At 41.6% G+C, this 15,767-nt stretch overlaps 1 protein-coding gene across 1 annotated transcript; it reads left to right on the top strand.

Annotated features, from left to right (window-relative positions):
* The first annotated feature begins 2,240 nt into the window (after window positions 1-2,240).
* On the top strand, window positions 2,241-15,168 carry MTPAP (mitochondrial poly(A) polymerase). The gene is made up of 9 exons (XM_058831545.1): window positions 2,241-2,410; window positions 4,179-4,351; window positions 4,943-5,176; window positions 5,499-5,723; window positions 8,633-8,844; window positions 10,964-11,190; window positions 12,324-12,416; window positions 12,515-12,588; window positions 14,291-15,168. Exons 1-9 carry the CDS (start codon window positions 2,272-2,274, stop codon window positions 14,627-14,629), a joined length of 1,716 nt encoding a protein of 571 aa, XP_058687528.1. The 5' UTR covers window positions 2,241-2,271; the 3' UTR covers window positions 14,630-15,168.
* Window positions 15,169-15,767: the final 599 nt, after the last annotated feature.

Genomic DNA, 15,767 nt, shown 5'->3' with positions numbered 1-15,767 from the left:
ACTGAGTGTCATGTCCAGTGTTTCATCAAGTACCTCCAGAGACAGTGACTCAACCATCTCCCTGGGCAGCCCATTACAATGTCTAATCACCCCTTCTGTGAAGAAATTCTTCCTAATGTCCAATCTAAAACTACCCTGGCCCATCTTAAGATTATGTCCTCTTGTCCCATTACTGGTAGCCTGAGAAAAGAGGCTGACCCCCACCTGGCTACAACCTCCTTTTCTTCAAGCTAAACAACCCCAGCTCCCTCACCCATTTCTCATATGGCTCATTCTCCAGACCCTTTCTCAGCTTTGTTGCCCTTCTCTGGACTCACTCCAACACCTACCTGAATTGAGGGGCCCAGAACTGGACACCGCACTCAAGATGTGGTCTCACCAGTGCCAGATACACTTCTCTAGTCCCACTGAACAACATCGCCAATACAGGCCAAAGATTTCACCTCCCTTTTTTAAGTGGTCGGTCTGCCAAAACATACATTAGACCCCATCACCTTGGTATTGAGGGTTGGGTGTCCTTATTTTTGTTCCTTCTCAACTCTGGAATTTCTTGCCCATTAGTTGCGGGGGAAACCTGATGGCTGGTACTTGTTGGGCGCTTGAGAAACACAAAGCTTTTGGCTGGGCCCAGGGGGGAAGGGGGGCAGCGGAGGGCGGGAGCAGCTGGGGACTGGCTGGTTTCTTGGGCTGGAGAGCGGGACATGCTCGCTCGGAGCTGTTGCGGCTTGGAGAAGGGAATTCGACACCACCCACACGGAGCTGCTGCTGCTGCTTCTTCCTTCTTCGTTGGTGGCCTCGCACCCCCTGTCCTGCCGGGACGTGTGGCAGTGCCAGGCATCGCCGTGGAGCTGCTGATCCACCTCATCCACCAGCCCAGGATCTCAGCTCATCCCTGCTGATCCACCTCATCCACCAGCCCAGGATCTCAGCTCATCCCTGCTGTTCCAGCTGAGTGTTCCTCAGAGCCCTGCAGGAGCACCGGGACTGCCCGCCCGAGGGGGTTTGTGAAGCAAAGCCTCTCCTCCATCCCTTCCCGTCTTGGCCGAGAAGGCTGTCACGGGGTCCCTGGTTCTGTTTTGCTGTTAATGCTGTAGTTGTTGCTGTTTGTGTGCCTCGTTATACATACTAGTAAAGAACTGTTATTGCTATCCCCAGATCTCTGCCCGAGAGTCCCTTGATTTCAAAATTACAGTAATTCAGAGGGAGGGGGGCTCCTGCCCTCCTTAGCAGACACCTGTCTTTCAAACCAAGACATTTGGGGCATCTGACCCTTTATGTTCACCCCATGCCCACCCGCACCCTCCTGCCCTCGGCTGGCAGGGCTGGCACAGGGGCTGGCGGCCAGCCCTGCCCTGCGGGTGCATCCTCGCACAGGGCAGCCAGCTGCTCACACCCACGCCTCAGGCCTGACCTGGAAGCTCACAGAATTACTGAATATGCTGAGTTGAAAGGGTCCCACAAAGATCACTGAAGTCTAACTCTTGGCCCTCTGCACAGGACAATGCCAAGAATCATACCATGAACCCTAGAACACTGTCGAAAAGTTTTTTGAACTCTCAGGCTTCCTGCTATGACCACTTCCCTGGGGGGGGGGGGGGGGGGGGTCTGTTCCTGTGCCCAGCCACCCTCTGGGTGAAGAATTTTTTCCTAATATTCAACCTAAACCTCCCCTGACACAACTTCAGGCCATTCCCTCGGGTTCTGTCACCGGTCACCACAGAGAAAAGCTCAGTGCCTGCCTCTCCTCAAGAGGAAGCTGTTGACTTCCATGAGGTCTTCCTTCCATCTCCAGGTTGAATAGTCCAAGTGACCTCAACTGCTCCTTTTAAGTCCCCTGAAGTCACGTCATTATCTTCGTTACCCTCCTTTGGATGCTCACTAAAAGCTTTATATCCTCCTTACACTGTGGTGCCCAGAACTGCACACAGGCCTCAAGGTGAGGCCGCGCCGGTGCAGAGCAGAGCGGGACAATCCCCTTCCTTGCCCGGCAGGCGATGCTGTGCCTGATGCACCCCAGGACACGGCCGGCTCTCCTGGCTGCCAGGGCACCCTGCTGACAGCTGTTTGTTCAGTGTGCCCGGAGCAGGCAGCTGCCCGCACCCAGGGCTGCCCGGTTAGGTTTGCTCCCTCCCACCAGAGCTCGTAAACGCCCCGGGCACCAGCCAGCCCTTCCCGGCGCCCGGGGCCGCTCCGAGCGCACGGAGCCGGCTGAGCCCCGCCGGCCACCGTGGAACGCGGCGCCTGCGCAGAGACGGCGCGGCCCTGGCGGCCATGGCGCTCCGCGCGGGAGGGCCGGCGCTGGAGCTGCTGCGGGGCCGCCTGCGCCTCCCCGGCCCCGGCGCCCGCGGGCACGCCCGGCTCGGCCGCTCCGGCGCCGCCGCGCAGCCGGCTGCCGAGGAGCCGGGGGAAGGTAGGGACGGGTCGCCGGGCCGTGCTGCATTCGCCGCGGGCCTCGGTGCCGCACAGCCGGCTCTGCCGGAGGGCGTGGGAAGGGGAGCGGGCGCCTGTCCCGCTCGGCCCCACCGGAGGCGCCGGGGCAGTGCCCGTGTCCTGGGCGTGAGTGAGGAGCCCCGCAGGGCCCGGGCAGCCCGGCCGCGCGGTGGGCTCGGCCTGTGTCCTCTCGGGCTGCAGCCCAGGAGGCTAGAGTCCGCTGTCAGTGCCCGGGACTCGCTTTGTTAAACGTAGACACCGGCTAGAGGTGAATCTAGTGACGGGGTTTATCCAGAGAAACCTCCTCAGAAAGGCATAGGAAACATGTGACTGACGCCGTGTCTTTAGTACAAACCGAGAACTAGCGATGCTGCTGTGCATCAATGCCATGCTCAGACTCTGCCAAGGACAGCAGAGCCAGGAGTTATGAGATCACATAATCTCTGTAGTGGCTAAGCATGTACAGATAGTAAATTAGACAAAAATCACAGCCATTCTGGCCTAGTGCAGAGACCTCCTGCTCTTGTCGTCCATCCATAGGACTTGTCTTTTCTGCATCTTGGTCACTTCATCCTTCTCTGTTTCTGTGGAAACTGATACTTGCCATCTTCATGAAGTGCTTCCTTAGTTTCCTAATGAAAAATGCTGTATAAAACTAGGCTGTTGAAAGAGCTCCTGTGGTTATTATTTACAAGCCTCTGTGAGAGCTCAGTAAACTTATAAAATGAAAGACTTTTATAAAAGAAATACTACCAAGTAATGCTAACAACTGCCATGTAATGACTCTTAAAAGTTTTCTGGAGGCCGCAATATCCCGTGGGTTCTTTAAAACCAAAACCATAAAGTAAAGAGCTCTATACTAAATATTCCTGTGGCAGATGGTAGCTGCTGGGAAATGCTCCCCAGCTTCCAAACCCGAATGACAAAAGGGAAGTATTAAGAGGCAAGAGCTTCACAGGCTCTGCTGATGTGATGTGGTCAGTGGATTAGTTTGAAAGCTATGCAGGGAAATGCTCATGATTTCAGATTTGGGAGATGGCCTCTTTGCCTGTATGCAAAAAGGAAAAAAGTTCCATGTTTCTGGATGTTCGGCGCATCTCAATTCCATGTGAATTCTGGAAGCTGTGAGCAGCAGTACAGACTGCCAGTAGTGTGATGAGATATGACTGGACTGTGGGTTTATTGTACTGGAGTAGATGAAAGTATATTATTAAGTGAAAGTTTTGAGTAGGAGTTTACTGTAAAGAAAGGTGCTGAGTTGTAAAAACAGCAAGTGTTGAATTGTTCCAAAGTACTGGTTTTGTGGTAGTGAAGAGAGATTATCATTTCAGTGAAGCTTGCCAGAGGTCTAGGCCTGCCTCACATCCTAGCTGGCATTTCCAGACTCTTATTTGTGTGCTTTTTTGATGGTGAACAGCAAATTAAAGAACAAACATTCCTTGTATTATGAAGCTTTCTGTGCACTGAGGGAAGTCAGTATTGTTTTCTTCTTATTTTCTTACTCCTTGTTATTACAAATGTATGCATTTGTGAGAGAAATACACTTGTATTTCTTGCTTTCATTCATTCTTAATTGTCCTTCATTCGTTCTTCATTCTTTCAATTTTTGCTGTCATGATCTTGGAGAGTCAGGACAAACCTTTGTTCAGTGGTACAGTCCAGAGGAAGAGATTAAGTGAACTAAAACCAGCCATACATCTTTCTGTTCATGTAGAAAAGCCTTGACGCTTGCTTGTTTCTTCTCACAGATGCTGAAGTCAGTACCAGAAAGAAGACATTTGCTGAAGTCCAAACAGAACGATTGGATCAAGCCGAACGGACTGTTTTAATTAAGTGCCCATCAAAACTTAATGAAAAAACATTATTGCAGTACTTATCCAGTCATGGGAATGTTAAGAGTCATTTCTTTTTTGAAAATCGTGTAAGTAGTAACTATTTGTCCTGGTTTAGGAGAAACAAAACAATGTAAACTAAAATCTAGACTTAGATGAAAATAAATGCCAGGAAGAAAATTTGGCTAAAGCTGCATACTTAAGTTAAGCAAATTATATACACTTACTGCATGAAATCAGTTTTTATCTGTGCTAATGTTTGCAAGTTGCTGAGCAGTTGATTTTTATTTGCAAGTCAGCTAAGCAACACCTCTAAGAAATAGACAGCAACCTGCTTTGCACTAAATCTTTGAAACTTTCACATAGCACCATTCATTGTTCTAACAACAGAGATATCTCTTTTTTTATGTGTTTCTTGAGTATTTCAGTTGTGAAGTTGAATGTAGTTCAGAACTTTTATGTTTAGTCCTTGCTGCCAAGAATAGCATGTCTTAAATACTTTTAACCTCTTATTGAAAAGCATCTGAAATGTTTTGAGGTATGGAACCTAGCATTTGGCTTCAGGGCTATCATATTAATCTGTCTCAGAAGCCCCAGGAACATCTGAGTAATATCAGTACAATGAGTTCAAGCATGGTATGCATTTATCTCACCCTGTATTTCCATTCTTAATGTTTTAGGGCATCAGTGCTTTAATAGAGTTTTCAGAAAAGAGCAGTATAGCCTCATTGCAGGATGCTGTTGGGATCCCAAGTGCTTCAGAGCATCATGTTGTCCCATTTAAATCAAGACTTTTTACTTTCACCCTGAAAAACCCAGTGAGTCAACACGTTGAAGAGACACCACTTCACCTCTCTCCTCAGTGTCACATTCCAGTGAAAGACCTTATTGAAAAGCTTTGTCTTGCAGACAGCGTAAGTAGAGATTTGTAGATCTCTTTCTTAATTAAAAATGAGACATGTTCATTTCAGATTTGCAAGTGGTCATGTGAACCTTGTAAAGGTATTTATTTTTATTAAAAAAAGGTAACATATTAGCATTTTATGTGAATGGTTGTCCTACATTAAAATAAATAAATAAAATGATTAATTTTAATTATGAAAATAATTTGTGTGAAAGAAACCTTTTTGAAATTCTGAAAAATAATCTTCTAATTGCATTGATATTAAATAGATGAAAATATATGTTGATAAAAGATGATCATTGTATTTTTACAGTGTTTATTTTCTGAACTAGGTAAGCGGTCAGATGTGCATTCTACTGAATGAGTATCAGCTTACAGAAGAAAACATCAAGCTGCGATTTCTGGCCTGTTCTTTGGTTCGGGATTTTGCACGTGCATATTTCCCAGACAGCACGGTAAAGCCGTTTGGCTCTTCAGTCAACACATTTGGCAAATTGGGATCTGATGTGGACATGTTTTTGGACTTTGGTGATACAGGAAAGCATGCTACAAAAATGGTAAGATTTGTGCATCTTCAGTTTGCTGGATTTCATCAACAGAGCAGCTCATTTGATGTTTCACACACTGGAATCAGTTTATTTTTATTTAGGTTTTAAATGGGTTCATATTATAGAGTGTGAATAAGTTTATTTGAATGTTTGGATCTGAAGACTTTCAAAAACTGAATGTGACATGGACGAGATCTTCTTTGCAATAGGAAGAAAATGATTTGGTGTTTACATGAATTTTGTACTATTAGGGTGAATTTCACTATGGAGAGCACTCCAAAATTGTTTCAGCAGACCTTCCCATTCTACTGTTGTGTTTTCTTCTCTGTAGCTTCTGTGCTTCAGCCATGCTCTGTTAAAGCTTGGCTGTGAGTTTTAGAGTCTTCCATGTTGTAAAGCAAAGTAAGTTTGTGCATGTGTGCACATTTGTGTTTTGGCAGGACTGTCAGGTTATTTTCCTTACCTTAAGAGATGACTTCATGGTCCAGGAAAGGTAGTGGATTAGGTACTGGGGTATATATATATGTATTTACAGGCACGTATTTAGTGTGTAGAGGTGTAAAAGCTCAGGATGTGGGTTAGTCATGGTGAATGCTTACAGGTCACAGATTATGAATGAATTATCAAGTAAGTGATTTTCATGTTGTGAAAACTTCATTTGTGTGGTGACAGTTTGGGAAAAACTAGCTCTGTTTTCCTTAAAAGACAGTGGGCGTAAGCTTTTGAAGATTGAAAATTCTCTCAGCTTTTCTGTACAATTTGTATATTGCTGTGTAAGTAGCTTTCAAAGAAATAATCCCTTAAATGTATATAGCTTTTAGTATTACTGCAGTGATAAATCACAACAAAAGCAAATGTGTCTGCTGAAGAGAAGGATCATCGTGTGTGTGAAGTCTTAAAATCTTTATATTTAAACAGTGAAGTTGCCTCTTAAATTTTGAAGGAATAACTTTCAAAATTAAATGTTTATTTTCAAAGTGTGTTTGGTAACTAGCTGTTTTCTTTAATATGTATACTTTGTGAAGATAGCAGTTCTGTTGTGAAATGTAGAGTATTTGATGAGTGAGTTTACTAGCAGCCGTGATTACCTGTGAATGGCTGAGAGACTTATTACTCAGGGGAGACAAAGGAGAGGTAGCTTTAGTTATAAGGTGATTTAGCAGCAGTGGAAATGGTATATTCTGATTTCTTCATTTCTGTAGCCTTCCAGCAGGTGCCAGCAATGAGAAGGATCAGGCATTTCAGCACTATTTACATGAAATACCTGTTTTTGAGCCTTATGACAAACTGATTACTAATTGCAGTTTAAGAAAAGGGGCCAAAGAGGGAACATTCTTTACCAAGACCAAAGATAGGGCATTTTTAACCCTGGGACAGTTGGGAGATCAGTGAATTACTTAAAACGGGGCTCTGTGATATTTTAGAGTAGCAGTTTTAGTTAAAAGGGTTGTGGTCCTTGCTTAGGTTACTGTATCAGTTTACCCAAAGGTAATAGTTTACTTTTAATAATAGTAATAGTTTAGTGTTTAGTATGACAAGGTATGGAAAGAACCACTGGGTTGGCACAAGTGCATCAGTACTTCATACCCCCTAGCCAGTATCAAAGCAATTAAAATATTATTTTAATTGCTAAGACTATCTACTTTATCATTATAAAACAGTCTTCATTCAGTTTTTGAGAGGTAGGGAGGTGCTGTCTGGAAAGGCCCATTGTGGTTTTTGTTACAAATATGAATATCAACACCAGCCCACCTACAGGTCAGCTGAGTCCCCATCTTTATCTTTCCTGTTAACTGCCTTGATGTTCATAGTTACAGGCTCCTTTCACTTAGAGCAGCATGCAGCTGCACAGCCAGATGGGATCAGGGACTGCTGTCCCGGCATGTTCCACCACACCGTGGTGCTGACTGGAGGGCAGTGGGGTCAGTCAGCTCGGTGATTGCCAGAGAGACTCAGAAATTCAGCCCCTGAAGTAACCTTATGGGAAAGGTTGCAAGCTCCATAACTTCTGAATTGTTTCACCTGTCTGTGAGCTTACTCATTTGTGGACAAAAAAATGACGTGCTGTGTATCTCAGTTACTGTTGGATGACTGGGATTTTATTTGTATAGTATGCATTCACCCATGACATGTTCCAAGGGGGAGGATAAATCAGTGTCAAGTATTGGATTAGCAATCAAAATTAGCTGATGTCTTAAAAACACAAGACTATAAAGAAAACAGAGATTTTGTAAGTATTTTATTGAGGTGAAAACTACTAATATAGCAAAACAAAATATGAAGACCTACAGAGAAGTTAATTTCTGATATTAGAATATATCTTCACAATATTTTTGTCTTCCAGGGAAAGTACATATGACCTGAAGTGATTATTTTAAGTTTTACAGAATGATATCTTAATTTTGCAGGATTAAGTAATTTGCATACTAATTTCTTTTACTTTTTTAAATGAAAAATACTTTTTCCTTATGCTGCTGCTTGATTTACTAATAATGCATTGTTCTGGGATGATTTGACATGGAATTACCAACAGTTTGAAGTTCTTGGTGGTTTGGTTGTGTTGCCCCTCTGTAATTGTATTGTCCTCTTTGCAGTCAGAGCATTTATGCTCTATTGGTAATTCCAGAATTACATTTTTTAGCCAGTAATGGGATGTAGTACTAATACTTCCGTTAGAACATTTAGCTTGATAATAAGTTCATCACTATTAGCCTAGAAAAATTGAATCACCAGATAAGAATGTAAAAGAGAGAGCAATATGTTTTTACCTATTTTAAATTCAATGGACTGCTTTGAATAATTCTTGTCTTTCAATTCTAGTACAAACTCCTTTGCAAATTGTGGTGGTCTTTCAGAAGTATTTTTAAATGTCTTTTTTGTTTGAGAGCTAACAGCTTGCTTTTAAAATTCTGTGTTAGAAAAAAGGTCCCTTTGAAATGGAGTATCAGATGAAAAGATTACCATCGGAAAGATTAGCAACTCAGAGGATTCTTTCTGTGATTGGAGACTGCCTTGATAATTTTGGTCCTGGGTGTGTGAATGTACAGAAGATCCTCAATGCCCGCTGCCCTCTAGTGAAATTTTCCCATCAGCCGACAGGATTCCAGTGTGATCTGTCAGTGAGCAACAGGTGAGACCTGGTTTTAAAAAGTTTGCAGAGAATTCTTAAAATGTGCTGAAAACCTGTAATATCAACTGTTTAGTCTTCTCTTTACTGTGTACTTAACAAATGTGAATATTGGCTCTGAAAGTAAAAAGACATTTTTTGACTTCTAGAGGTTAGAGTTTGATATCCTTAAGTTATCTTTCTCCAGCACAGGAAACACTTGCTAGCTGAAGCTGAAGACTGAAAAACCAGTCTATGGAATAAGGTTGTCTTATAAAACTGGAAAGAAGGCAGTCAGTGTTTATTAGTCATTACTTTTTAGTAATAACTAAAAGTTATTACTTTTCTTTGCCGTATATACAGCCTTTCTTGATTGCTTTTCAGATTAAGCAGCTCCAGGATGTTGATTTTTAGGCATTAGGCTTCTAGCTATCTTGGTGTCCTTTCCTTCTTGTTAAGGGCCTGCATACATACCCCTGTTTGCTGGGAATTTCCCTTGGACGCCCGGTGAATTCCGGACCCTAGGGGAGCGTGCGGCCGCTCGCAGCACTGCCCGCTAGGGGGCGCCGGCTGCCCAGGAGCGCCCCTCAGGGCCCGCGGGGACCGCCCAGCACAGACATGGCAGCGCTGTCCCCTTCGTGCTTGTGCCGTCCGTGTTTTAACCAGAAATAACCCCCTCTCTCCAGTCAACAGCGCTATTTTAAACTCATATAAAAAGATTAGTGATAATTCTTCAGGATACCAGTGACAGGAGCCAAGGGAATAGCCTGAAGTTGTGTCTGGGGAGACCTAGGTTGGATATCAGGAAAAGGTTTTTCAGAGGGTGGCTGAGCCCTGTAACAGGCTCTCCAGGGAAGTGGTCACAGCACCAAACCTGACAGAGTTCAAGAAGCTTTTTGACGATGCTCTCACACAAGGTGTGACTCTTGGGACTGTCCTGTACAGGGCCAGGAGTTGGATTTTGATGATCCTTATGAGTCCCTTCCAACAATTTTGTGATTCTGTGATATGAATTTTAGTGCAGTTTTGTGATATGTCTGCATCAGATACAATCAGATCAGATACACTCAGTTTTCTGAGTCACCCAAAGATCTGTTTCAGAATATGCAGGAGTTAAGGCAATATTGAAAAAGTTTCTTACAATTAATTTACTTTGCTATATGCAGCCAGAGTGAAATTCAGCATGTAGTTCTGTACAAGCTTCCTTGTAACTCACTGCTAATAGTTTGGCTGGTTGGGACTGCATGTCTGGTCTTGTTATTATTTTTACTAGAAACAAATCTCTCTGGACACATTAAGCACCTCACAGCTGAAATTTCAGGAGCCCAGGTGTTAAAAAATCTTGACCTAGTGCCCACAAAAGGCTATGCTGAATTTTTAGAACACTTTAGGCTAAAACTGATACAAAGCAAGTTTTGCTGTCATACTGTACTTCAATTTTTTTCAACGTTTTCTTGCCCTCACACTTGTACAATACATGAATGGTTGTATAACAGCGTGATGAAGGAGATCAAGAACTGATCCATCTGAAAACCTTTATCCTTCCAAATTAGTTGTTTTTCTCAGCTCAACTAAGCAGTGATCATTCAAAAATTACCAAACTGACTTGTTTTGTGGATTTCATTGTGTGTCTGCACTTAGATTTTTTTTCAGTGCAGTGTTTTATTACTTCTTAAATAAAAGCAGTAAAAGAAGTTCTAGTTGTATTTTATTATATGTTAGGATAGAGATATTATCTAATGTACCTCAAAGGCAATTGTGGCTAAATTATGTTTTTTCATCTCAGTTCTGCATAGTTTGACTCCACAGTACTTGATGGTGTATTTTTTATTTGGGGTTTTTTTTCCTCCCACTGTGATGTGGAACGAAGAAACAGGAAACAGTGCAAATGCTCATTATTTACCCAGAACCGTGATGTATCATTCTTGCTATGGAAAACTACCAGATATTTAATCTTGGACAATTCCAGGCATTCCAACCCAAACCATTCTACTATTCTATGATTCTCTTCTATTTTTCAAAATGTGTAAAAGTTTTGGGTTTTTTTTATTGAGGCCCCATTCTCTTATAATGAACAAAGAACACTGCATCTGATACTTCATAATTCTGTCATCATTTACGTGTCTTCCCGTTTCTTCTTCAGCATTGCAATAAGAAGTTCAGAACTCTTGTATATCTATGGCTCTCTGGATTCCCGTGTACGAGCATTAGTGTTCACTATACGATGCTGGGCTCGTGTCCATGGACTTACAAATAGTGCTCCTGGTACCTGGATCACAAACTTCTCTCTGACCATGATGGTCATGTTTTTTCTGCAGAGGAGGTCGCCACCTATCATTCCAACACTAGACCAACTTAAAGCACTTGCAGGTAAGCACAGCAGTTTCTGTGTTTATTGCGCATATGTTTTATCTAAAGTGATAAATAAATCCAAGTAATTTCTTTATGCTCTAAAGTACTAATGAATATTATGCGTATTTTAAGTTTGAGGGAATACACAAGTTTTACATGTATGTTTTAGTGAAAATAATGCATCTTTAAAGGCAAAATAAATCCCTTTTCAGTACAATACTAATTCTATTTAGAGGGGTTAGACTTGTTCTGTCCTTTAGATAATTAAATGTAATTTAGTTGTTCAGTGCTCCTATGTTGAATTTTTTAAAATTTTGTTTTTTAGAAGACTTCTAGGATCTTGAACATTTCTGGAATTAAGGATTTTGTGCAGACTGATATGATGTGTATTGTTTTATAGCTACCAAATTCTTAAAAGAAAGACTGTGTTTTCTTCTCCCAATTTGTAATATCCTTGATACCGTTCAGGCCCTTTGCAAATTGTTCTTGTTTGTGCAAATCTGCACAAACAAACTGTTCTGATGGTTTCTTACACGGCATTCAGGGTGTGTTATCTCCAGTGAATTGGATGAAAGCATAGAGAATCACACCTTGAGTGCTTGGTACTGGAGACAAAAAGTCTGTGTTCAGTTGCTTTAAAATAATTTTAAACATTTCCATCAGAACTGTGTAGAAATGTTTATACATAAAACATGTTCTGATAGTTACAAGTGTTCTTAATTCTCTGAAATTTTTCAGGAAAAGACAGTGAACACTCTGGGTCTGACTATTTTTAAACCCTCATGTAGTCAGTAACCTCAGTGAGTTGTGCTGTTAAGTGTGTAATACAGCCCTCTGTGCAGAGATAACCTGTTTGATACTTATTAGAAATCTATCTTCAGAGATATGAAGATATCATTTATCTTAGTCCTTTAGGATTTTAAAAATGAGCCATTTGCTCATGATGCTTTTCCTTTGCCCATCTATAGACTTTATCCTGCCAAATCTTTTACCCCTTAAGTTGAATCTTAACCTGAAAGTTTACTTGTGAATTCCTAATTTGATTTGTGTAATATGGTAGCATAGATTTCAGGTTTTTATCTGAATTTTATTAAATACAATGGCATTTTAATGTTTATTACTTCAAAATATGCCCACAATTCTTCTTTCAGATGAAAAAGACAAGCATATAATTGGAAGATATGATTGCTCATTTGTTAGCGATTTAAGGAAGATTAAACCTACAAAAAATACAGAAACACTCGGTAGGTAGATCCTTATATTTTTTTTTTTTTTTAATAAGCTTATTGAAAACAAACCTTTCCTTAATGTTACTGATGGCTTTTGTTCTTCTTTCCCTTAGATGTATTGTTGGGCGAGTTTTTTGAATATTTTGGAAACTTTGATTTCAGAAAGAACTCCTTAAATCTTCGAAAGGTAAATGGATTTTAGTTGCTCATCATTATCAATCAAATCTCTCTGTCTGCCATTTGACAAACCACATATGCTAAACAGCAATTTCTGTCATTTTAATTATATATAAAAAATATATTTATAGGGAAGGAAACAGTCCTTTCTGTGAAGGAGGAGTGTTTTCCTCTTGGAGCCCAGTAACTTACAGTACCATTGAGAACATTTACAGTGTCATTACTTGGATATGCTGGAAAGCAGAAACTGATGCAAAGCTAGTGTAATTTTACTGAAAAGACCTGTAATAAAAGTTGCAGTTTTAAAAAGTTGAAGCTATTTTGCTTCTGTGGGAGGAAAACTTATAAAATGTCATGATGTCTGGCATAGCAAAAGTCTGTGACAAACCCTACGAGCTGACAGGATTTGCATTTAAAGTTGTGAGTCCAGACTCAAGCAGAGCCTACATTAAAGCTTACAGCTGAGTTCTGGGTGTGCTTTTGGCACTGCAGTTTTCTACTGGAGTTCGTATCAGCCTACAGTAACTGTACTGCAGCTCAGTAAGCAATGCCATGGCACAGTAATTCTGTGCTAGCACTTCGGTTTGCTTTGTATGCTTAAGGCATCCTATCGATCTGTGTGTGCATGCAGGTGTAATAGAAATATATGAAAATGTAACCTCCATAACTCACACCTGTTTCTGCTGGGCTGCTTCCAGAATGGGGTTTCAGTGCCACATTACTGTGTGGCCAATCGTTTGTTTTGTTTCCTTTTTGGGCATTGTGCATCACTGGCTAAAGAGCTCTCTTTCAGATTGATCCTAGAAACTGATTTATTTAGGTGGAGAACTTCTGTTTGCTGTTAAACCTGAATAAGGCAAACAAAAACACATTTGGAGCCTGAGATAGTCAGGGGAGGGATCTGTGCTGCTGGTGTTTTTCTGACAGTGCTCTTGGCCCTGGGGCAAGAGTATGTAAGGTGTATATAGACAGTTCCTGGACCATCAGGAGCTGGTGGATTCCTGCTAGAGCTTGCAGCGGAAAGGCTTGAAGAGGTGTTCTGCTATACAGAGCCAGTCAGCTAAGAAACACTGATAAGCATTGAGATGGAAGTGCATTTCAATAACAAATTACATAGCTGTCAGCTATTTGTGTTGTACTATGCCAGGTGCCTAACAGTGGACCATGACCTGCATAGCTCTGTGCTTAAGAGACAGACCAAACTGGGAGGAATTTCAGCCAAGGAAGCAATCTTATTCACTTACACCAGCACTGTGAGCTCTCTGAACAGTGTGGGAGGAATGGTTTGAACAGTTTAAGTGCATGCAATATTTTATCCAACTGTGCTATGCAGGTTAATGTGACACACTAATGCTGCCCATAGGCAAGTGAAGATGAGGAGTAGGAGGATGCAGTAGGTGAGTTCTGAGGTTTGGTGGACAGCAAATGGGAGATTGGCCAAAAAGGTTAAGCTGTAGTTGTATGTTCTTTACCTTAAAGGAATTCTAAGTTGAATGCTGCAAAGAAAACCGCCACTGAGGATTCAGAGAGCAGGAATCATACAGTCAGGTTGACAGGAAAATTAACTTGATTAATGATGACTGGGTGTTCTGTAAAATGTTCTCTAATAGGTCAAAACACTTCATTCTAATGTAATAACTCAAGTGATTTGTTATTTGCTCAGCCTATAATGTACATATGCAACTTTGGCTTTTTCTTTATGCTGTCTGCAGGGAAAGGAAGTAAATAAGCCTGAGTCGTCTCCTCTTTATATCTGGAATCCCTTTGAACAAGACCTTAATATCAGCAAGAATGTTAATCAGCCACAGCTGGAGAAATTTGTAGCTATGGCCAGAGAAAGTGCCTGGATTTTACAGAAGGAAGATAAAGCTCAGCAAATGATCAATAAAGAACCTTGGGGACTGGCAGCTCTACTGATACCATTTGGAAAAAATAATTCCAACAAGATGAGGAATAGGATGAAAGGAATAGGAAGTGAAACAATCAGAAGCCTCTTGGACTCTTTAAAGTTAAATAATGCAAACAGTCAACAAAAAGCAGTGGGAAAATGACTTTAAGCATAGAAACACAGTAGCTAATATTCTGTTTAAGGAATTGAATGTGACACACAGTCCAAAGAACATTACTTTTAATATTTCTATTATGGGGAATGGAGAATCAAGCAATCTCTGGTTTTCATCGTGGTAATTCTTGTACAGGTCTGCTTTCTGTACCTTTTTCTTCTCCTTACTCCTCAGTTTCCATCGGTTTTATGAATGAAAAATATTCAAATATAAGTTTTACAGATGCATTTTGGAAGTAGCCTTCAGTTGGGCACTCTACTGTAAAAAAGGCTGATGGGAGCAGTATGTGAAAAAGCCTTTGGGAATTCTCTTGGCTAGCATACAAATGATATGCTAATTAAAAGCTCAAGAAACAACCATCTTTCCATGAAACCACAGTCTGGAAGAAGATAAATGTGTTGGATCCATTGTTTTCAATCCAGTCGTGTTTTGGAAGCCAGTAAAACTGAAGTGTGTGTATCTATTTTTGCAATTGTTTTCCATTCATGTAGATAGTGCCAAGACAAAATAAAGAGGATGGAATTAGATAGTTGGGTTTGCAGTTTCGTAAAGCATTGCACCACCACAGCTCTCCAAGGATAGTGCCACTGTTTTGTGTTGGAAAAGTGGGTTTGTTCTTGTGTTTACCACCTGATTTCAGGTGTCTTTAGTTAACTCTCCTTTGTTTTCTCTACCCAGGACTGGTCTCCACCCACACTTGTTTCTTATTTTGCCTTCAGCTTCACTTTAAACCTGTATTTCAGGTTCAGGCAGGGGTTCTCGAATGCTCTTCTTGCTTCATCACTCTCCCCAAAGTTGCTCCCTACTAGGTGACATCAAAGCATTCCTGTGGAGAGATCCAGAGAATCATGTATTATGCTGGAGTCCTGTTCCCAGGTTCCAAAACCTTGCCTTGGTTTTCAGATACTCAGTAGAACAGTGACTGTTGCCATTTCCAGATCAGTTGGATTAGCTGAGTCAGTGCTTTTTGTTGACTTAAAACATGGAGTGCTCTTTGCATCTACCACAAAAAGAAGTCTTTTCAGAGGAAGGGCTGGGGGAGAAGGAAGAAAATGGGTAATGGAGAGCAGGCAAAGATCAAACTTTAAAAGTACATTTGGGAGTATTTCACCTGTCCAGTTTGAGA

The sequence above is a fragment of the Poecile atricapillus genome, chromosome 2, assembly GCF_030490865.1.
Source record: "Poecile atricapillus isolate bPoeAtr1 chromosome 2, bPoeAtr1.hap1, whole genome shotgun sequence".
Lineage (NCBI taxonomy): Eukaryota > Metazoa > Chordata > Aves > Passeriformes > Paridae > Poecile > Poecile atricapillus.
The sequence above is the reverse complement of the archived record's forward strand: the minus strand, read 5'-3'. Positions and strand labels throughout refer to the sequence as shown.